General features: G+C 39.9%; 1 protein-coding gene across 3 annotated transcripts in view; it reads left to right on the top strand.

Annotated features, from left to right (window-relative positions):
* Nucleotides 1-378: 378 nt before the first annotated feature.
* AGPS (alkylglycerone phosphate synthase) overlaps nt 379-24,395 on the top strand; it is a 139,479-nt gene continuing 115,462 nt past the window's right edge. For all 3 annotated transcript variants that reach the window (XM_022570098.2, XM_089915989.1, XM_022570097.3), the window contains exon 1: nt 379-728. In XM_022570098.2, the coding sequence (XP_022425806.2) occupies nt 394-728 (335 nt within the window). In that variant the 5' untranslated portion in view covers nt 379-393. The remainder of the gene's footprint in view (nt 729-24,395) is intronic.

Here is a 24,395-nt window from a genome sequence, read left to right as displayed (position 1 = left end):
GTTTAGTGACTCCGCAGGAAGGGAGAGCAGAGGTGGAGCAGCAGGAAAGGATGGCGTTGGTTCACTCGTCAGGTCCCCAGCACCGCCCATGTCTCCTGCTCCGAGGCGTTTGCTCCCGAAAGCTACTCCAGAGGCTCAGGCCACACTCAAGGAGGCCACCCAGGGCACTAGGACACCTCGGGGACGCTTGCGGTTTGACTCCCGGTCTAGCCCATCCCGGGCCGAACCAACCCCGGGACTGCTCAAACTCACCTGCTTGACAGGTGTCGGAGGTCTGGGGCGTGACCGCGGAGGCGGGCGGGTGCGGTGGGCGGGAGCTGAGACTATGAAGCTCCAGGCGCATGGCACCCGCCGCCCAGTCGCCGCGGTGGCTGCCGGGATGCGCCGCAACGAATGGTCGCGCCGGGCGCAGCTTTGAGTGACCTTTCACCCGCGCCCAGCGGTCCCGGGCGGCGGCACAAGGCGGAAGCCATGGCGGAGGCGGTGGCTGCGGCTGCGGCGGGCGGGACGGGCGCGGACGCGGGCTCCGGTTCTGCCGCGGACAGGGAGCGGGACCGCGCCGGGCGGAGGCTGCGGGTTCTTTCGGGCCATCTGCTGGGCCGGCCCCAGGAGGCTTTGAGTACCAATGAGTGCAAAGCGCGGAGAGCGGCGGCGGCGGCGGCGGCCGCCACGGCGGCGCCCACTGCCACTCCCGCCGCGCAGGAGTCGGGCACCATCCCCAAGAAGCGGTGAGTAGAGGCTCTGTGGAGCGAGCTGGCGGTGAGGGACCAGTCCGGGCCTGTGCTGCGGGAGGGCACCGGCGAGATGGGAAGGGAGGTGACACGGGTGGGTGGAAGGCATTCAGGTTCCAGAAAGTGCGGACCATCTCGTTTTTAAGAGAGCGTGGATGAGACCCTGGACTCTGTCAGGAAGGGGGACGGATGAAATGGTGGATTTTGGTCACTGAGAGTAGTAGACCTGAAGAACTCTTATTGGGGAAGGCTTTCAGGGGACCCTTTTTCTTGGATTCATAATGCGAGAAATTCATTCTCTGTATGGAATTAATACTTTGGAAGCCAAGGTCTTGGAATAAATAGAAGGGGTTTTATTGTGATCCTCTAAAGAAATTTAGGTTCGTACCAAATGATGGATCTCTTCTAATTCGCTCAGGCTTCGGTGCGGGGAGAAGTGGTTTCTGGAAGAAGGTGCTGCTGACTGGTTTCTGTGGGGTAGATTTCTGCTTGCTTAGGGACATGGTCTTTGACTTTGAGGGAGGAAATCGAGGGGTGGGTTAGAAGCAATAAACAGCAGACACTAGTTAGTGATTTAGGGTGTGGTGGTAGCTACTGAGCTCTGGTGTAACCAGAAGGTGAAAGATCCTTGTCTGTGGTTGAGGTTGTTTGTAAGACATCTTGACTACGACTTTTTGGCGAAATGTTAAGCTCTGATGGAAGCCACAAGGAAAAGGTATTTTTTGAGATTTTGTCAGCATGGATAAACTTTTAAAGTGGAAAAAAAAGTTGCTAATGTTTAATGTGTACTTTCAGCGTGCCAGAGATTGTGCTAAATCTGTGATTTCTTTTACTCCTCTCCAAACTATGAGGTAGGTGCAGTTATCTCTCATTTTACAGATGAAGAAATAAACAAGATTTAGAAGCCTGCTGCAGGATTGGCAGGTACAGTGTGTGGCAGGTTAGATTTCGAAAGTGCGTCAAGTTGACTTTAGGGCCAAATTCTTGAGCAGTACTGCTTCCAATGAATTCATTCATTAATTCAACATTCATGAGTCCTTCCTTCAATACATGCTCACTGTACTAAGAATAGAGAGATTTAAAAATGCAGTATTTACTCATAAGGAACTGATAGCCTAGTAAAGTAATGTTATAACACAGTGAGATAAGAAACTTAGCTGATAACCATAGCAAATAGTCACTTAACCCGGATTTGGGTATTTATTTGTTAGGGCAAAGGCTTTCCAGAGTAAGGATTGCCTGAGTAAATCTTGAAGGTTGTATTGGAAGGAGCCTGCCAAAGGAGAAGAGCTTTTTTTTTTTTTGGCTGCATTTGGTCTTTGTTGCTGCGTGTGGGCTTTTCTCTAGTTGTGGCGAGAGGGCTACTCACCGTTGCAGTGTGCGGTCTTCTCATTGCGGTGGCTTCCCTTGTTGCGGAGCACGGGCTCTAGGCACGCGGGCTCAGTAGTTGTGGCGCACGGGATTAGTTGCTCCGCGATATGTGGGATCTTCCTGTACCAGGGATTGAACCTGTGTCCCCTGCATTGGCAGGCGGATTCTTAACCACTGCACCACCAGGGAAGTCCAGAGAAAAGCATCCTTGGTGGAAAAACTGTGTTCACAGGTAAAGCAGTGAGAGGTTGAATTGCTAAGAGTTAAGTGTTGCAGAAGGAGGTGAGAATGACTTGGGATGAGGGTTGGAGATGTGGTCTTGTTTGCAGGATTTTATGTGGGGTAAAACATAATTACATTTACCTTTTAGAAAGGTCACATTGAGGATTGAGTTGAAGGTTTAAACAGCTGAACATACAGTTTCTGGAAACATAGATCTGAGTTTGAATTTCTCCTTCACAATTCCAGCTGCATGACTTTGGGCAAGTCACTTAACCTCTCTCAGAGCTTTAGACCCCTCATCTTTGAAAATGAGGACAATAATTCCTGCTTTGCATTGTTGTTGTGAGAATTGGAAAATATAAAGTGATCAAGCGCTTAGTGCAATGCCTGTTTCATAACCCCTCAACAAATGGGAGATGCAGTTTTGATTGAGTCCAGAGACAGGGAGACCATTTAGAAGACTATTATCCTAGTGAGAAAATGCTGTGATTCTGAACTAGGGCATAATGTTTGAAAAAGTATTTGAAAAAGTATTAGGAGGTACATTTTCCATAACTTGGTTACAGAGTGGTGGGGGAGGAAGGAATCAAGAATCACATCTCGGCCTCTGGCTTCATTTGAAGTTATATTAGCTGTGACTGGATTTAAAACTTTTAATTTTTCTAATGGCTTAATGTACATTTATGTCCATTCATTTGTGTGCATCTGTGTGATTGTACATTTATATGCAGGTTCACACTCTCAGAGCTAAGTAGGTAGGACAGGTGTTCCTTAAGGCTGGATTTAGGGGCCTTTGTCTGTAGCATTTGGAGAAAAATAGTAATGTTTGGAAGGCACATTGGGGTAATGGATGAGGCTTCTCATGGCTGAAAGTGACTGGTCTGGGAGGCCTTCTGTGGCTGTTCTGTGGACTGAAGTCCCAACTGTATGTAATCTATGCTATCAGTGGCTCTGGTCTTTCATTCAGGATTAGGTGTGGCTAGTGGTAAAATTTAATCCTGTACAACTCTTTTAAAGTTTGAATCAAAATATGAGGGAACACAAAAACTTGTATTCGATGGAACATCAGAAGCTTCTTCACAGAGTGATCTACTGCTTAGCTGGGGCTCAGTTTGCCAGCACCAGAGCTGAGCCTAAAGGGAAGGCAAGTGATGGAGCAGGAAGGAGCCAGTGTGTATATCTAGTAAAGTGTGAGTGTGACTACATGTCATTTTGGAAGCATTTGGTGATGTGTATTATTCGTATAATTCCTTCTCTTTTATTACCCTGGATGATGTCATTGGTTGTAATTCTTTTATCTCATGACTGATTATCATCATGGAATTGGAGGAGTAACTTCTTGAAACTCCACGCTTTTATTCCTCTTACAGAGTAGTCATGCATGTTAATTTACTCAACATTTATAGAGTAGTTGCTTTATGACATACTGTCTTAGGTTGTTAGGTATTGGAGGTAAAGAGATGATAATAGTCCTTGGCCTCAAAGAGTTCAGTATAGAAAGGGAGATGCAGCACAAAGGAAAGAAAGAGTGATATACTTTATCTAGGGGGTCAGGGAAAGCTTTCTGAAGACGGTTTAAAAATATGGATGATAGTGTGGTAGGTTGATTGGAAGGTGAGGGGAGTTTGTATTCCAGACAGAAGTTATAGCATATGGCAAAGCAGGGGGCCGTGAAAGTGCATCTTGTATTTGGGTAACTAAATAATTCAGTATTGGTAGAGGTGGGAGTAAAGTGAAAAGAGGAGGGCATAAGCAGGCCATGGAGGCCTTTGGCCTGTAGGTCATCAGTCCATTCATTCTTTCACTCGTTTATGTGTGAATGTTTGCTTACTATGCAACACATAACTGAACAAAAACTGCCGTTATTGGGCTTCCTTGGTGGCGCAGTGGTTGAGAGTCCACCTGCCGATGCAGGGGACACGGGTTCGTGCCCTGGTCCGGGAAGATCCCACATGCCGCGGAGCGGCTGGGCCCGTGAGCCATGGCCACTGAGCCTGCGCATCCGGAGCCTGTGCTCCGCAACGGGAGAGGCCACAACAGTGAGAGGCCCGTGTACCGCAAAAAAACAAAACAAACAACAAAAAAAAAACCCTGCCGTTATGGACTTACATTCTAATTGGAGTGGAGGTAGTGAACAGACAAGTAACACAGTATGGCAGATGATGGTAAGTATGATGAATAAAAATGAAGCAATGTAGGAGGATAGATGATGGAGAGCCCTTGAAGGAATTAAGCCAGGAAGGGACATGATCAGATTGGGTTTGGGTTTGAGAGCAGTCACTTTGGCTACAGTGTTCAGAATGGATTGGAGAAGGATGAGGACGGATATAGGAAGATCCGTTCGGGGAGGCTGTTGTAGCAGAACAGGTGAGAAATAATGAAGGATTAAACCAAGATGATGGCAGTGAGAATAGAGAGGAAAGGATGGATTTGCATTTTGGAAGTTAGTGCATTAGGTGATATTTAAAACCTGTTACACTTGTCACATGGTCTCCTATGAGTTGGTTCTAATTACTTCTGTCCAGGAACATATATTCTCATTATTTGAAGTTGCAGAGTAGAGTTTTGAGGATGATGGTTTACTTTTGGACCTCTGTTTTCCTTTAGGTGCATGTTACTCCATGAACAATTTCTTTTTGCCCTTGCTTCTGAATGGAGTTTTAGATTCCTAAAAATCATAATAAATGTCAACTAAATATGTGACATTTTTATGCCTTGGTTTTGGATTTTTTCAGTTTTTTTTTTTTAAGTTGCTGTAATGTTATGAAAAAGAGAAGGAAAAAAGCCCTTGTTCACATCTGTCTCTCCATACTGATAACCACTTCTCCAGTTGTAATTTTGGCTCCAACCTCTTTGTGGTTTGCGTTAGTCAAAACTGTTCTATGGCAGTTTTTACAGAGGTTATAAACTCTTATGTTTCAGATCAAAAGAATATCTGATTAAGAAAGCTATTAATTACTTAATTTACTTGCCCATACTGTTACTTATACACACCATTCTTTAAAAAATAATGTATTATTTAACACCTACCAGAAACCTTGGTAGATATTTTCCAGAAGGAAAAACCTGAGTTAACCTCTTGTAAATGTTTCCCAGGAGGACATCTGAAGCCTGTAAGAGCTGATGCATTTCTGCAACAAGGTTATTTGCACAAGTGACCTGACGTACGATTTAACGTCATTTGGCAAAATTAGAGCTTATTTTAGTAGTTATGCTAAATGAAATACTTAGCCTGCATTGAGTTCCTAGCGAGGAATTCTAGTAATAGTAGTAATAGGAGTTTTAATTTGATTAAGTCCTAATATACCAGGTACTCTCCTGAGGCTTTATGTACATTATCTCATTTAATTTTCAGAGTAGCTCTGAAAAGGAGGTGACACTGTATGTATGTTATGGGTGAGGAAGTAGAGGCTTAGAGTAGTTAACTTGTCTAAAGTCATGCAGTTACGAAATAAAAAAGACAGCATTTCAACTCTGATCTGTCTTCCTCCAGAGGCTGCATTTCTTCCCCTATGCAATATTACTGCACTTGATGTTGTTCTCTAGGGGAAGTTACCTACTTGGTTGTCATCAAGCTGTTTTCTTTGTCATCCAAGTTTCAAATCTTTTGTTATTGAATAGATCATGATCATATACAGCGTCATAATTAAGAGAACATTAGTTTATATTGTACTTATTATATAAATTATAAAATATATGATCCTGTCAAAATGAAATTCATAATATATACAATGGAATATTACTCAGCCATAAAAAGAAACAAAATTGAGTTATTTGTAGTGAGGTGGATGGACCTAGAGTCTGTCATACAGAGTGAAGTAAGTCAGAAAGAGAAAAACAAATACTGTATGCTAACACATATATATGGAATCTAAAAAAAAAAATGGTTCTAAAGAACCTAGGGGCAGGACAGGAATAAAGATGCAGACATAGAGAATGGACTTGAGGACACAGGGCGGGGGAAGGGTAAGCTGGGACGAAGTGAGAGAGTGGCATGGACATATATACACTACCAAATGTAAAATAGATAGCTAGTGGGGAGCAGCCGCATAGCACAGGGAGATCAGCTCGGTGCTTTATGTCCACCTAGAGGGGTGGGATAGGGAGGGTGGGAAGGAGACGCAAGAGGGAGGAGTTATGGGGATATATGTATATGTATGGCTGATTCACTTTGTTATAAAGCAGAAACTAACATAACATTGTAAAACAATTATACTCCAATAAAGGTGTCTAAAAAAAAAAAGAAAGTATAATGCATTGTTTAAAAAGATAGACCAACCTGTTTCCTTTTGTGAGTGAATTTTGCCATTTGACTTGTGAGAGAAAATGGTATCGAGAATAAAAGGGAAAGAGGAGGAGGAGGACTGTGGAAGACGCCAGATCAGAGGAGAAAGGAGGAGAGGAGAAGAAGTAATGGGGGATTTACTGCCTGGGTGTAAATTAACTATCTTTGGACTGTAAATGAATAAGAAACCCTGAAGACTTAATCTCCATGGTTCTTTGGTATCATACTTCTCTTAGATTGGAAGTATCATTTTGAGATGGACGACATCTTCTGTAAATAGACTTCATTATGTCAGGAAGTTTCTACTATAGAGCCATCTACCTTCTGGTCACTTAATAAAAATATCTACTAATAAATTAAGTGATCTCTTTTTAGGATGCAGAGAAATGGAGTGCTGTTGTAGTCACATGAGATACTTTATGGAACCGTTTAAAAGCAAGTGCTGGGGCTTCCCTGGTGGTGCAGTGGTTAAGAATTCACCTGCCAATGCAGGGGACTCAGTTTCGATCCCTGGTCCAGGAAGATCCCACATGCCGTGGAGCAACTAAGCCCGTGTGCCACAACTACTGAGCCTGTGCTCTAGAGCCTGTGTGCCACAACTACTGAAGCCTGCGCGCCTAGAGCCTGTGCTCCGCAACAAGAGAAGCCACCACAGTGAGAAGCCTGCGCAGTGCAATGAAGAGTATCCCCTGCTCGCCACAACTAGAGAAAGCCTGCGTGCAGCAAGGAAGACCCAACATAGGCAAAAATAATAAATAAATAAATAAATAGCAAGTGCTAAGCAAGTATTACTCCTTTTGGTTTTATTTTCTTATTACTGAAATAAGATACTAATAATAAACTAATCTTCAACAGATTATGTTAATTTCAAATCCAAACCAAATTAAGGTATTCTAAGTAGGGTTTACTCTCTTTATTTGTTGGGCTTTAGGGGTAATATTTAGTTATACCTCTGTCCCACATCTGAGTTCAGAATCAGTTGAGAAGTAAGAGTCAGAATATAGACAGATGGAGTAAAAATGTCAGCTTTATTACCAATAAAGCTGGTTGGAGTATACGGCTTGGATCTGGGCTACCTAATATTTACCCTGAATTAGCTATGCTCAGTCACAAGTAGTGCTGGACCACATATTTCCTCTGCAAGGGCAGAGTCGGCTCTGGGAAACCTCATACATGGCACTGAGAGACTAGAGTATAACCTCTCCATAGCCGATAGATTGGAGAGAGAGAAAAACAGCTGACCCCAAGTGCTTAGTGCCTCCTCTCAGAAGCCACTAACCAGGTAAGTCACTCTTCCCATGAGAAAGAGTGAATGTGTGAGGGCTGGGGAGAGGCCAGGACTGTTACCTTTCTGAAGTCCCTCCACATGGGAAACTGGAGGCTGGAGAATGGAGGTTTTGCTGGAATGTTTTTGGAGAAATTAAGGGAAAGGGCTGAAAACTTTTTGGTAAATAAACAGTCTTCCACCTATATCATTTGCATGTATTATCCACATTGCCTACTGAATATATTATAGTTTCCTTGGTAGGGCAGTTAGCGTCCTCCAGGAGGATGTCTAAATCAGCCTTTCCAAGCTGTCTCTTATTTCCTTGATACCTACTGTGTACTCTAGCTACATACCAGAATTATTGCTGTTACCAGAACATGGTCTTCCCTTCCCCTTTTCTTTTTTTGATATGTTAGTGTGTCTCAAAGTATAGTACACATAGCACTGATGGTCCTGAGATAGTTTGGGGTGGTACAAACCTTATTTGGATAGTTATAAATGTTTGTATATATACTTATTTTTGTTAACCTTTATTGAACTTTTACAAATTTATTATAAAAGTAAATGCATAAATCTGAAGTTTACAGCTTACTTTTTTTTTAAATTTTGTTTTTGGCTGCATTGGGTCTTCGTTGCTGTGCATGGGCTTTCCCTAGTTGTGGCGAGCGGGGTCTGCTCTTTGTTATGGTGCATGGGCTTTGCATTGCAGTGGCTTCTCTTGCCGCGGAGCATGGGCTCTAGGTGCGCGGGCTTCAGCAGTTGCAGCACACGGGCTTAGTAGTTGTGGCACGCAGGCCCTAGAGCATGCAGGCTTCAGTAGTTGTGGTGTGTGGGCTCAGTAGTTGTGGTACGCGGGCCCTAGGGTGCACAGGCTTCAGTAGTTGTGGCGTGCGGGCTCAGTAGTTGTGTCTTACAGGCTCTAGAGTGTAGGCTCAGTAGTTGTGGTGCACGGGCTTAGTTGCTCCGCGGCATGTGGAATCTTCTTGGACCAGGAATCAAACCTGTGTCTCCGGCGTTGGCAGGCAGATTCTTAACCACTGTGCCACCAGGGAAGTCCCTTTGCTTAGCTTTCTTAAAAGAAAAACATTAATGTCTGACTTTGATTCTCTTCTCTTAAGCATTCGTATATTTAATTCTAGGTCTTTCTGTAGTTAAAATATGCTTACTCATTAAGGAAGGCTGTTACCATTCTAGGTAACTGCAGTTACTTTTGACAAGGGAGTTTTGCCTCTTGAGTGAGATCATCTTAACACTCACTAAGAAAAATACTGTGTTGTAAATAATATTTGGCCTTGCCAGCATATCTCAAGTTACTAACCAGAGATTTGGGTCAGGATGCTGACCGGATTCTTGTCAGTAACTTTACTGGGACTCTCCAAACTCTATTTATAATTGCCATGTCAGCCACCTCATAGCACCAAGTGGGGAGCGTTCATGTATTTCAGGACCTTGTAATCAAGTAATACGAATTATTTAATTTTTATATTCACAGTTTGCAACCACAGATTATGTGGTTGGATTTTTCATTTCTTCTAAAGACGTTTGAACTTAATAGGAATCCAGCATCAGGGATATTAAAATGACACCCACTTGAATTCTATTCTGCTGTCAACTCATATTTTATAAATTACTGTCCACTAGAGCTTTCTGTGATGATGGAAATGCTCTGTGGTCTTCACTGTCCAATACAGTAGCCACTAAGCACATGTGGCCATTAAGCACTTGAAATTAAGGGGCCATTAAGCGGCTAGTGTGACTGAGGAGCTGAGATTTAAATTTTGTATGCTTTTAATTAATTTAAATTTAAGTAGGCACATATGGCTAGTGACACTATGTTAGCACAGCTATAGTTTGAAACTTGACTCATTATCTATCTTTTCTTGTTCCCAAATGAAGTTACTGTTCTGAGTTTTCTTATTTCTCTAAATATTAGCACCAGTTCTATAGTCACATCCTTCAGCCCTTACTCTTGAACGTCTTTCCATTTTTTTTTCTTTTTTCCAACTTTTAAAAATTGAAGGATAATTGACTTAACAATGCTATATTAGTTTCAGGTGTACAACGTAATTATTTGATATTTTTATGCATTACAAAATGATCACCACGTTAAGTCTACTTATCATCTGTTATCATACAAAATTATTACAATATTACTGACTTATAATCCTTAATTGTACATTACATCTCCATAACTTAATTTTTTTTAATAACTGGAAGTTTGTATTTCTTAATCTCCCTCACCTATTTCACTCATCCCCCGCAATCCCCTTCCCTCTGGCAACCACTATCAGTTTGTTCTCTGTATTAATGAGTCTCATTTTTAAAATTTTATGTTTGTTGTCTGTTTTGTTTTTTAGATTCTACATATAAGTGAAATCATGCAGTATTTGTCTTTCTCAGTCTGACTTATTTCACTTAGCATAATACCCTTTAGGTCCATCCATGTCGTCACAAATGGCAAGATTTCATTCTTTTTTATGGCAAGTAATATTCCATTGTGTGTGTGCCATATATTTTCTTTATCTGTTCACCTATTGATAGACACTTAGGTTGCTTCCATATCTTGGCTTTTGTAAATAATGCTGCAATGAACATAGGGGTGCATATATCTTGGATCATATGGTGGTTCAATTTTTAGTTTTTTGAGGAACCTCCATACTGCTTTCCATAGTGCTGCCCAATTTACATTCCCACCAACAATGCACAAGGGTTCCCTTTTCTCTGCATCCTCAACAGTGCTTGTTCATTGTCCTTTTGATAATAACCATTCTGACAGTTGTAATGTGATAACTCATTGTAGTTTTGATTTGCATTTCCCTCATGATTTGTGATATTGAGCATCTTTTTATGTGTCTGTTGGACATCTGTATGTTTTCTTTGGAAAAATGTCTATTCAGGTTCTCTGTCAATTTTTAAATTGGGTTGTTTGGGGCTTTTTGATGTTGAATTGTGAATTCTTTGTGTAGTTTGGATGTTGACCCTTATTGGATATATTGTTTGCAGATATTTTCTCCCGTTCAGTAGGCAGTTGTTGATAGTTTCTTTCACTGTGCAAAAGCTTTTTAGTTTGATGTCGTCTCATTTGTTTATTTTTGCTTGTTTCTCTTGCCTGAGGAGACATATCCAAAAAAGTATTAAGACTGTTGTCAAAGAGTGTACTGCCTGTTTTTTTCTAGGAGTTTCATAGTTTGAGGTCTTAAATTTAAGTCTTTAACCCTTTTTGAATTTATTTTTGTATGTGGTGTGAGAATATAGTCCAGGCAGATTCTTTTGCAAGCTGCTATTCAGTTTTTCCAGCACTATTTATTGAAGGGACTGTTTTTTCTCGCCTCCTCTGTCATAGATTAATTGAACATATAAGTGTGGGTTCATCTCTGGGCTCTCTGTTCTGTTCCATTGATCCATGTGTATGTTTTGGTACCAGTACCATACTGTTTTGATTACTGCAGTTTGAAATCAAGGAGTGTAATATCTCTGGCTGTGTTCTTTCTCAAGTAGAGAAAGGTGCTTTTGGCTATTTGGGGTCTTTTGTGTTTCCATACAAATTTTAGAATTATTTGTTTTAGTGTGAAAAATGCAATTGGTATTTTGATAGGGATTGCATTGAATCTGTATATTGCATTGGGTAGTGTGATTGTTTTAACAGTATTACTTCTTTCAATCCATGAGCACAGTGTATCTTTCCATTTGTTTGAGTCATCTTCAGTTTCTTTCATCATTGTCTTATAGTTTTAAAGTACAAGTCTATTACCTCTTTTGTTAGGTTTATTCCTAGGTATTTATTCTTTTTAAAAATTAATTAATTTATATTTATTTATTTTTTTGGCTGTGTTGGGTGTTCGTTTGTGTGCGAGGGCTTTCTTTAGTTGTGGCAAGCGGGGGCCACTCTTCATCGCGGAGCACGGGCCTCTCACTATCGCGGCCTCTCTTGTTGTGGAGCACAGGCTCTAGATGCGCAGGCTCAGTTGTTGTGGCTCATGGGCCTAGTTGCTCTGCAGCATGTGGGATCTTCCCAGACCAGGGCTCGAACCCGTGTCCCCTGCATTGGCAGGCAGGTTCTCAACCACTGCGCCACAAGGGAAGCCCTATTTATTCTTTTTGATGTAGTTTTAAATGGGTTTGTTTTCTTAATTTCTCTGATAGTTCGTTATTAGTGTATAGAAGTGCAACATATTTCTGTATATTAATTCTGTATCCTGCAACTTTTCTGAATTTATTGATGATTTCTAGTAGTTTTTTGGTGGCATCTGTAGGATTTTCTATATGTAGTGTCGTGTTATCTGTAAACAGTGACAGTTTTACTTCTTCCTTTCCAATTTGGATTCTTTTTCTTGCCTGATTGCTGTGGCTAATACTTCCAATACTGTGTTGAATAAAAGTGGTGAGAGTGGGCATCCTTGTCCTGTTCCTGATCTTAGAGGAACGCTTTCAGCTTTTCATTGTTGAATATGATGTTGGCTGTGGGTTTGTCATTTGTGGTGTTTATTATGTTGAGGTATGTTCCCTCTATACCCACTTTTTGAGAATTTTTCATCATAACTCGATGTTGAATTTTATCAGTAGCTTTTTGTGAATCTATTGAGATGATTGTGTGATTTTTATTCTTCAGTTTGTTAGTGTGGTGTATGTGGAAAATCAACCATCCTTGCATCCCTGGGATAAATCCTTCTTGATCATGCTGTGTGATCCTTTTAATGTATTAATATATTTGGTTTGCTAATATTTTGTTGAGGATTTTTGCATCTATGTTCATCAGTGATATTGGCCTGTAATTTTTGTTTGTTTGTGGTGTCTTTGTCTGTTTTTGGTGTCAGGGTGATTTTGGCCTTGTAGAATGAGTTCAGAAGTGTTCCTTCCTCTTCAATTTTTTGGAATAGCTTAAGAAGGAAGCTATTTTGGGTAGAATTCACCTGTGAAGCTGTCTGGTCTTGGACTTTTGTTTGTTGGGAGATTTTGTTTTGTTTTGTTTTAGCTACTGGTTCAATTTCATTACTAGTAACCAGTCTGTTCATATTTTCTATTTCTTCCTTAGTCAGTCCTGGGAGATTGTGTTTCTAGAAGTTTATCTGTTTCTTCTAGGTTGGTCAATTTGTTGGTGTATAGTTGTTTGTAGTAAACTCTTTTTATCCTTGTATTTCTATGGTATTGGTTGTAACCTCTTCTTTTTCATTTCTGATTTTATTTAATTGGGCCCTCTCTTTTTTTTTTCTTGAGTCTGGCTAAAGGTTTATCAATTTTATCTTTTCAGAGAACCGGCTCTTAGTTTTATTGTTCTTTTCTATTGCTTTTTACTCTCTTTCATTTATTTCCACTCTGATCTTTATTATTTCTTTTGTTCTACTAACTTTGGGTTTTGTTCTTTTTCTGGCTCCTTTAGATGTAAGGTTAGATTGTTTATTTGAGATTTTTCCTGTTTCCTGAGGTAAGCATGTATTGCTATAAATTTCCCTCTTAGAAATGCTTTTGCTGCATTCCATAGATTTTGGATCATTGTGTTTCCATTTTCACTTATCTCCAGGTATTTTTTGATTTTCTCTTTGAATTCTTCAGTGACTCATTGATTGTTTGGTAGCATGTTGCTTATACCCCACATGTTTGTGCTTTTTGCAGTTACTTTCTTGTAGCTGCTTTCTAGTCTCATAACATTGTGGTTGGAAAAGACGCTTCATATGATTTCAATATTCTTAAATTTATTGAGACCTGTTTTGTGGCCTGGCATGTGATCTATCCTGGAAAATGTTCTATGTGCACTTGAAAAGAATCTGTATTCTGCTGTTTTGGATGGAATGTTCTGTATAGGTATTAATTCAATCTGGTCTAATGTGTTGTTTAAGTTCAGTGTTTCCTTATTGATTGTGTGGATGATCTGTCCATTGATGTAAGCGAGGTGTTAAAGTCACCTACTGTTACTGTGTTGCTGTCAATTTTTCTTTTTATGTCTATTAATATTTTAGGTATTTAGGTGCTCCTATGTTGGGTGTATATATATTTACAATTGTTATTTTTTTGGTTGGATCGATCCCTTTATCGTTATGTAATATCCTTCTTTCTCTATTTTTGTTTTAAAGTCTATTTTGTCTGTTTTAAGTATTGCTACCCTGGCTTTCTTTTCATATTCATTTGCATGGAATGCCTTTTTCATACCCTCACTTTCAGTCTGTGTGTGTCTTTAGATCTGAAGTGAGCCTCTTGTAGGCAGCATATATATGGGTCTTGGCTTGCTTTCTACTCAGCCATTCTGTATCTTTTGTACAGAGTATTTAAAGTAATTATTGATAGGTATGTACTTATTGCCATTTTGTTCATTGTTTTGGAGGTGTTTTTGGTGGTTCTTTTTCTGTTTTTTTGTTTCTTCTTTTGCTCTTCTCCCTTGTGATCTGATGATTATCTTTAGTGTTATTTTGGATTCCTATCTCTTTTTTGTGTGTGTATCTATTAAAGAGTTTTGGTTTGTGGTAACCGTGAGGTTTATATATAGCAATCACATATACTTGGTTATTTTAAGTTGTTGATCCCTGAAGTTCAAATGCATTTTAACAATCCTGCGTTTTTACACCCTCCCCCATGTTCACTATTTGTGACATCATATTTTACATTCTTTTGTGGATGCACGCTTATTGTGGATACAGATGATTTTTCCTACTTTTGTCTTTTAACCTTCCTACTAGCTTTATAAGCAGTTGATCCATTACCTTTACTGTATATTTTGCCTGTGCCAATGAGATTTTTCCTTTTGTTCTTTTCTTTTTAATAAATTTATTTATTTATTTTTGGCTGTGTTGGGTCTTCATTGCACGCTGGCTTTCTCTAGTTGTGGAGAGTGGGGGCTACTCTTTCTTGTGGTGTGCAGGCTTCTCATTGCAGTGGCTTCTCATGTCGCAGAGCATGGGCACTAGGTGTGCGGGCTTCAGTAGTTGCATCACATGGGCTCAGTAGTTGTGGCTTGCGGGCTCTAGTGCGCAGGCTTAGTAGTTGTGGCACACAGGCTTAGTTGCTCCGCGGCATGTGGGATCTTCTTGGACCAGGGCTTGAACCCGTGTCCCCTGCATTGGCAGTTGGATTCTTAACCACTGCGCCACTAGGGAAGCCCCTCCTTTTGTACTTTTAGTATTTATTTTTCTTCTTTTTTTCCTTTTTTTTTTCTGGCTATGCTGCGTGGCATGTAGGATCTTAGTTCCCCAACTAGGGATTGAACCCATACCCCCTGCAGTGGAAGCACAGAGTCTTAACCACTGCACCACCAGGGACGTCCCAGTACTTTTCATATTTCTAGTTGTGGCCTTTCATTTTCTGCTTAGAGAAGTCCCTTTAACATTTCTTATAAAGGGGTTTCATGGTGCTGAACTCCTTTAGCTTTTGCTTGTTTGTGAAGTTTTTAGTCTCTCCTTCAAATCTGAATGAAATCCTTCCCAGGGAGGGTATTCTTGGTCTAGGTTTTTCCCTTTTATTTCTTTAAATATATCGTGCCACTTCCTTCTGGCCTGCAGAGTTTCTGCTGAAAAGTCAGCTGATAGCTTTATGGGAGTTCCCTTGTCAGTAATTTGTTGCTTTCCCCTAGCTGTTTTTAATATTCTCTCTTTATCTTTAATTTTTGCCATTTTAATTACAGTGTGTCTTGGTGTAGTCCTCTTTGGGTTGATCCTGTTTGGGACTATCTGTGCTTCCTGAACCTGAATGTTTGTTTCCTTTCCCAGATTAGGGAAGTTTTCAGCTATTATGTCTTCAACTATGTTCTCTGCCCCTTTCTCTCTTCTGGGACACCTATAATGAGATGTTAGCACACTTGACGTTCTAGAGGTCTCTTAAACTATACTCATTTTTAAAAAATTATTTTTTCTTTTTTCTATTAAGCTTAGGTGATTTCCACTGCTGTGTTTTCCAGTTTGCTGATCTGTTCCTCTGTATCATGTAATCTGCTGTGGATTTGAGTGTATTTTAAAATCTTGGTTATTGTATTCTTCATCTCTGGTTCTTTATGTTTTCTATCTCTGTTAAACTTTTCACTGTGTTCATCCATTTTTCTCCTGAGTTCTTTGAGCATATATATGATCATTACCTTGGACTCTACTGGGGAGATTGCTTATTTCCACTTTGCTTAGTTCTTCTTTTGGGGTTTTGATTTGTTCCTTTGTTTGGAACATATTCCCTGTTTCCTTTATCTGCCTCATTCCTGGTGTGCCTGGCTCTGTGGCCTGGGGAATCCTGGGGCTGGTGCTTGTCCACTGTGGGCGGGTCTGGGCCTGGTCTGGTGGTGGTAGTTCCCTGGGCAGCTGACTGTGGGGCTGGGGGGTCTTGGGTGCCTGCCCACTGGTGGGCGAATAAGCCCCAAGTGCTAATATGCTAGAGGGAGGACTCCAGAATGGCACTTTCCCGTACTGTTGTTTTCATACTGTAGAATGAGCTCCCCAAAATGTCTGCACCAGTATCTGTCCCCAGGGGGAGTCCCAGTTGCCTCCTGCCTCTCCCGGGAGGCTTGCCAAGATCAGCAAGCGGGTCTGACCCAGGCTCCTTTCAAATTACTGCCTGTGTGCTGGGACTAAGAGTGTGTGAGATTTTGCACGCACCCTTTGAGAGTGGAGTCTCTGTTTCCTCCAGCTCTCCCATACACAGGCCCCACTGGCTTTCAATGCCAGCCATTCTGGGGCCTCATCTTCCCAGTGCAGGACCCCAGGCTAGGAAGTCCGGTGTGGGCCTCAAACCCCTCACTCCTTGGGGAGAACTTCTCCATGGATTCCGTTATCATTCTGTTTGTGGGTTGCCTATCTGAGGATGTGGGTTTTGAGTGTACCATGTCTCTGCCTCTTCTACCAATCATGTGGTTCCTTCTTTATATCTTTAGTTGTGGAAAACCTTTTTGGCATCTTCAGGTGATTCTCATAGATCATCGCTCTGTAAATAGTTATTATCTTGGTGTGCCTGTGGGCGGAGGTGAGCCCAGGGCCTTCCTACTCTGCCATCTTGGCCATGCCCCTCTTTTCATTCTTTTAACGTTGAACTCTCTTTTGAATTATTCAAATTAATTCTATGGTCCCTCTGCTGCTTTTGTACATGTTTGTCTTGTGTGATCCTCACAATTACCCATTTTATAGATTAGTAACTGAAGTTCATAGACACTTGCCAGGTAATAGTCACTTGTTACCTAGTAAGAGTAGAGCTTAGATTTGAGTCCAGACCTTTTCTCTCAAGTCTAGAGCTTTTTCCTTTATACTATACTGATATAACCAAGTCGTATTCATTTTTTCTTCACAATCTTTCTCACATTCACTTTGTGCACTAAACAGATATTTATCAGTCATTTGTGTTCTAGGTGCTTAGGTTGTATCAGTGAACAAAATGGACAAAGATTTTGCCCTCATGGAGCTTATGTTCTAATGAGTGAAATGGGTAATTATTTATTATGTTCAGTTAAATTGTTAAGTCTCTTAGAAGGTGGTAAGTGCTGTGGAAAAAAGAAAAAGTGGAGCAGAGTAAGGAGGAAGGTTCAGATTTTAAACAGGATGTTATTGGAGAACATGGCATTTGAACAAATATTTGAAGGTGACAGAATTTAGCTGTATTCATATCTAATTAAATGAGTATTCCAGGCAGAAGAATAGTCAGGTGAAGTTTCAAAGGGGTGAGGAGATGGCTAAAGAGTATCCAACTGATTTAGGGTGCAGGCATCCTAAGGGGAGGCGCACATGTGTCATATTAGGAGGGTAACAATGAGACTGGTGTAGCTGGAGTGAAGTCATAACCTCCTACCCCCAACCACTGTTTAAAGTCTGTACCTTTAAAATCTCAGCTTCTAACTTACCTGTCTCTTCTGTTCTAGGCAAGGTCTCTTATTCACATCACATTTTCTAACTTCCACACCTTTTCTTGTGCCATTCTCTAAAAAAACCTTTGCTTATTTGACACCAGGCTTCAGGGTTTATTGTTTTGGGGATCTTTTCTTTTTGTTTTTGAGAATTGAGGGGAGGGCACTCTGGGTCTGTTACCTCTTCCCTGTGATTTCTCACATTATGAACAGTAACTCTTAAAAGAAAAATACTGTTAAGTATCATGCAATGTAACATCTAGGCCTGGAACCTTACTTCATTTAAATCAGTTGGATACTCTTTAGCCATCTCCTCACCGCTTTGAAACTTCACCTACCCAAGTTTGTTGGTGATTTATTCAGTGTTTTCTGTGTGATAAGCACTGAGGAGGATTAGAACATAGTTTTTGCCTTCTGGGACTTGCAGTTCTACTAAGGAAGAGTGACGTGTATTTTATGACTGCAAGGTGCTAAGTGCTATAACAGATGTATGAGAGGGAAACGGTGACTGGTACAGCAGTGGAAGGGCAGCTTCATTTCAAAGAAACATAGATTGGAAGAGTTGGAAGAGTATTATTCTATGTCACGATGGAAAAATTCTTATATCTGAGGGTGAAAACATTGATGAGAAGATTTGGATGATCATAGAATATATTCCCAGTTTTTCCCCATTTTAAAGAACGCTATGATAACCTTTTTACAATTAAATCCTTAAGAATTTTTTTAAGGCACATTTTTAAAAAGGGCTTAGCATTGGAACACATGATTCATTTACTTTGTTGGCAGAGTCAGAAATAAAGGACAACTGCTTGTTTGGACTTAATTTTGACCAAAAATAAAGAATTGGACGTGATTGGAATCCTAGGAGAAATACTGCTGTTGTATTTGAGCTGATTTCTATCGTATATAATTTAAGAAAGCAGCTTTCTAGAAATTCAGATAAAAGGAAATTATATGTTTTGGCCTGAGTTGCTAATGGGAAACCAAATAATGACCATAGGAAGCCTAGGAAACTGTTCTTTACCCTGCCTGGGCCTCTGAGGTGATGAGAAGGAGAGAGAGCTGAGGCAACTGGCTTAGATATGCCAATTTAAACCGCTTATTGTTATCAGTAAATAATGTATACTCCACACTTATTCAGTTGGCTCATACTTACCGTTTGGACACATCCCTCTATATGAGGTGATACGCTTTAAGGATTATAGTCTTAGCAGTTTCCTTTTTCTCCCAACATATTATTTTGAAAAAATTTAGACATATTGCAAAATTGAAATCATAGCTTGATAGTTAAGGAGTGTTGGAGCCAGAAGACCAAGATTTAAATCCTAGGTGTATCGTATGCTGTTTATGTGACCGTGGACAGTTACTGACTCTCAACCTGTTTTCTCATGATTTAAATAGAGATAATAACACGTATATCACTGGATTGATGTGAGAAGTAAATGAGATAATGATTGGAAAATGCTTAGCTTTATTTTACAGCATTTTGCAATACTGTTACTGTTGCAGTAAACTGTGTAGAAAGGAGTAATAAGAATCCTGTGCTGAAATAGTTTCTGAAGGTGGAAGCACGACAAGAAGTGGGAAGTCGTCAGTGGAAACCATGGCATTTTAATAGCAAGAACAAATTTCTAATAAATATCACCTTATGCATTAGAGAGGAAAGGAAGAACCGGAAGAGTAAAGAGCATCAGCAGTTTCGCGTACTACATAGTAGGCTGCTGGTCAGTATCATGCACATGTTGGTCACCCTTACATTATTTCTCATTTTGCAACTCTTCTCATTGCTCTTAGGAGTCACGGCCCACTGCTGCCTCTACTTGGTATGTGGCCTTGGTGACCACATATATTGGAATGTGAATAAACATATTATTGTCCGAAAGACAAATTATTTGATAAATCGTTCTCTTAATTTTTATGCTTTGTAAATGTATTAACTAGGAAATTTCCATAACAGGTCAACTTTCCAAAATTTGGATCAGAAAATATTGTCTCCGTGTAGCTCTTGTTCCCCCCTTCCAGGATAATCCTTTGTAAAATTTGGATATAGATCTGTCCACCACCTCTGTCATGTAACCAAATCTCCATTTCCTGTTATCCCTTTCCTCTGTCTTCCACAAGGTGAGTGCCCCCACTTTGTCTTCTTGCTGCCCTGTTCTGTTACAAAACTCTACTCAGGTCAATCCTCTCCTATAGTGCAGTGAGCTTAAAGTTTTAATTTTTTTCCCCTTCCTCCATATCCAGTCCCTCTTGATTTTGATAGAGTTTGGGTGAGAGCAGCTTGATTTTAAATCATTTACATTATTGTTGACTATATTCCCCACACTGTACGTTTCATACCTGTGACTCATTTATTTTGTAACTAGAAATTTGTACCTCTTAATCTCCCTCATCTATTTCTCTCATCCCTCCACCCACCTCCCCTCTGACAACCACCTGTTTGTTCTCTGTACCTGTGACACTGTTGCTATGACTTTGTTCATTTGTTTTGTCTTTTAGATTCCTACATGTAGGTGAAATCATACAGTGTTTGTCTTTCTCTCTTACTTATTTCACTTAGTATAATACCCTCTAGGTCTGTACATGTTGTCGCAAATGACAAGATTTCATTCTTTTTTGTGGCTGAGTTATATTCGATTATACATGTGTCAGTCACATCTTTGTAGGTTGCTTCCATATCTTGGCTATTGTAAATAATGGTGCAATCAACATAGGGGTGCATATCTCTTTTCAAATTAGTGTTTTCATTTTCTTTGGATAAATACTCAGGAGTGGAATAGCTGGAGCATATGGTAGTTCTATTTTTAATTTTTTGAGGAACTTCCACACTGTTTTCCACTAACACTGCATGAGGGTTCCCTTTTCTCCACATCAGGACTCTGCTTTTAAAGTGAGCACCCAGGGCTTCCCTGGTGGCGCATTGGTTAAGGATCCGCCTGCCAATGCAGGGGACACAGGTTTGAGCCCTGGTCTGGGAAGATCCCCCATGCCCCGGAGCAGCTAAGCCCTTGCACCACAACTACTGAGCCTGTGCTCTAGAACCCGTGAGCCACAACTACTGAGCCTGCGTGCCACAACTACTGAAGCCCATGCTCCGCAACAAGAGGAGCTACCGCGATGAGAAGCCTGCGCACCTCAACAAAGAGTAGACCCTGCTCGCCACAACTAGAGAAAGCCCGCCCGCAGCAATGAAGACCCAACACAACCAAAAATAAATTTAAAAAAATAAATTAAAGTGAGCACCCAAGGTGATATTTATACTCCCAAGAAGTTTGAGAACCTCTGTGGTTGTGACTGGGTCCTGATTTTAATATTTCCTTTTCTCTCCCCCCAAACTTTGTGGGGTTCATTTTTTTCTGTGAGTTTTCCAGAAGCAAAGGGAATAATCCCAACTACCTGTCATTCAAGGTAGAAGTGGCTGCTGCTTATTATTATTGTGATTATTTTAAGTAAAAAAAACATTTGTTACAGCTAGAATGCTATGGATATCAAGCAGACGTGGACTTCAGTCTCAGCCTTTTTAGGATCTTGTCAAGAGTATTGAGTTGTCCCCTGGAAGACAACTTGTTCCCTAAGAAAGGGAACTCAGAGGCTTGGTTTTCATGGTAAAATGACATACAGATTTTTAGAGACATTCATATTCTCTTGTTCAGTTTTATAGTTTTTACAAAAATGAAAGGCTGTATCAGAAATGGCCTTTGGTCGCTTACAGGTTGGTCAGTAGCTTGTGATAAAGTTCCTCTTCCAATTACTAGCAAGCAGGAGGGAGCAGTGAAAGTTAAGTAACATTTTCACAGTTGGTTGTAGAGAAATTCTGGAATTGATTACCTAAATTGCCACATTGATTAGTTTACAGGTGGACAGTGGAGAAAACAAATTATGAAATTTAAAGTATAGGTCAGGGAGCACACATGGTCAAGGGAAGTATACATTCTTGTTCTTTGTCTTTTGCTAAGATAACTACTTGATATTGATTTGGGCTGTTTTCCTCATTACATAGACCAACACATGAGGGTGCACAATAGAATGGTTGTGCCTTTCCAGGCCTTCAGAATGGCAGATACCAAGTTTGTGTGAGTGTGTGCATGCGTACATGCCTACCCTAGCACAAAATATTTGGAATATGTATGATTATAAGTATGAATGATTAATAGTCTGTATTTCCATTTTCAACGAGATTATTCAAACAATAATGAATTTCCAATTGGTAGAATTTGGTAGGGTGTAAGACAAATTTGGGGGTCAGGGAACATCCCCGAGGAGCCTGCAGTGAGTAATGAGTGCCAGATTATTCTGCCAAGGGGTAAGGCTGGCCTTGCTTTATTTATCCCAGTCCTCCCTTCTTTTCCAACTCTTTGTGCGTCTGTCTATAAGATTTTTTCCCCCATACCTGTATATTCCTTTTTCTTCCATTCATTAATTCATTGTGAGTATAATAGGAATTGGACCTTGGGGACACAACTTTTGACCCTTGAATTCAGGTTTTAAAAACTTTCTTCACAGTACCAGATTCTTGTAAACTATAAAGAGTTGACTGTAGGAAATTAAATATGTATTTGATATGCTGTATGTTTGAAGCTGACTCATTTGTAATGGAATTCTATCATTTAAAAAAAAACCAAAACTTGTAGAGATTGCTAAGTAACCCAACAATGGGTTTTATAACGAACCATCGTGGAATTTCTGTATGTATGTGAAAGAAACAATTGTCCTTTTGGAACAGAGAGAAACTTCACTGAGACTCAAGGGCTGAGCAGCGTATTTGCTTCAGGTTCAGAGTTGTGGTAATCACAGTCCTTTAGTTCATGGGATTTGCCTATGAACAAATGTGAGGCCTCTTTTATTTTTATTTCCTCAATCTCTGGTTTCTAATCCCATCTCCCCCCCTCCCATGGGCACCCATGAATGTTCTTAAATACATGTGTATGTGTTTTATAAAATATGCAGTATTATTTAGCGTGTGTATTTTTATTTGCTTAAATTGTATTATGCTGTAGATCATATTGTTTCTCCTTTTGTGTTCACTACTATTTTAAAAAATCTCTTCATGTTTCTGTATATATATCTATCTCCCTCTCTGCTTCTGATTGCTGCATAGTGTGTCAGGGAATTTACTTACCACTCATCCAATCCTTTAGTGATGCCTCCAGCTACTCTTACAAATAATGCTCCAGAGAATATATCACACATGTTTCCTTATGGAACTGTGTGTGAATTCCTCCCAAATGTATACCCAGGAGCTGTATAGTTGGGCCATAGAAATGCCATTACCTATGAAAAGTTAGCACACCATTGCTCTGTGGAGTGGTTTACCAGTAATGCTTTTCTGTTTCTCTTTTCCATGTTCTTGCTGACAACTTTCTGCGTCTAAAGTCTTATATTTTATCCATTTTACACTATCACATTGGATAAAATTAGAAAATTGATTGACTTAACATGGAAGGGCCACATTTTTATTATGGCAACTACAGTTTTAATTTAGGGGATATTGAGGGAAGATTGAAATTCCTGTTGAAGTTCACAGAGTTGCATGATAATGTCCAGGTTTTGCAAGGAGAAGCACACTGTTGTCTTGTTGGGCACGAATGTTATCTTGTTGACCTGTCCAGAAACCGGATCTTGTTAGGGTCCCAGAATCAATCATAGTAAAGTAGTTTGACTTGTGTTAACTACCTTCACTAGTGACCAAAGTTAGAGTGCCAATAGACAAACTCATGATGAAAAAATAAAATTGTCAAGCCCCCTGGACATTTCAGTTGGCCAGTTTTTCTCTGTAGGAAATGAAGTATAGTTAGAAGAGTTAGTGAGTTTTATATCAGGGCAAGAGGAAATATTCTATGATTCAGATGTTTGATAGTGTCAAGCTTTCAGAGCCTGATGCCATTTATCTTTTTTCTAAGTCATATTTTTTAACAGTCTTAGAACTGCAAGATTTGTTGTAGCAGTGTAAATTAAGTGTGATTATCTATCCATGTCTTCTGTTTGAGTTTTTCTATTCTTTTTTTTGTAAAGGGGCTTTCTTTTATAGTACACATAAATTATTACACTTATAACTAAGCTACTTGGATTAACAACTATTTGAAAGGGGATTAGTTGCACTGTTAGATTGAGACAATAAGCATTGTAAATAGTTGTATGGGAATTTTGCTACTTAGTTTTTAGAAATAATTTTGTAGGACCTGTAGACTAGATGTGACCATGGTTTTAAATGTATTTTAAAGCATACACATTTTAAATTAAATTTAGAATTAAACAGCATTCTGCAGATTTCTCCCCTCATTAGGCCTTTATATTTCTAATGAGAACTCAGCTTCAATTTTTTTAGATAAAAGAAGCTAGTAGGAAGATTGTTTCATTTATAGGTAGTTTTTGGTAGCATATCTTTTCAGGGAAATATTCATTTTATTTAGCAGATCTTGGTATCTTTCTCATCACTTTTATTTTTTACTTCACTTTCGTGATTTCCTTTGGATTATTTGGGTCTTAAAGTAATTAAACACATTACCAGATAATGAGGATTTTAATTAGCACCAAAAACTCCTTGAAAGATCAAAAAAAATTTTTTTAAACTTCTACAGATTATAATACATATGGAATTAATTTGAATTTAACTGATACTGAGCTTTGTTAGTAGAAATCCAGCATTGGGGCTTAAGTTTCATACTTCAGTTTTTATTTTTCAAAAGCTCTGAGATCATATGATCTTTTTCTCATTGTTTA

The sequence above is a fragment of the Delphinapterus leucas genome, chromosome 8 (assembly GCF_059928025.1).
Source record: "Delphinapterus leucas isolate spDelLeu-1000000601 "Yukka" chromosome 8, BTC_Dleu_Yukka2, whole genome shotgun sequence".
Taxonomy (NCBI): Eukaryota; Metazoa; Chordata; class Mammalia; order Artiodactyla; family Monodontidae; genus Delphinapterus; species Delphinapterus leucas.
This window is presented reverse-complemented; position numbering and strand designations above follow the sequence as displayed.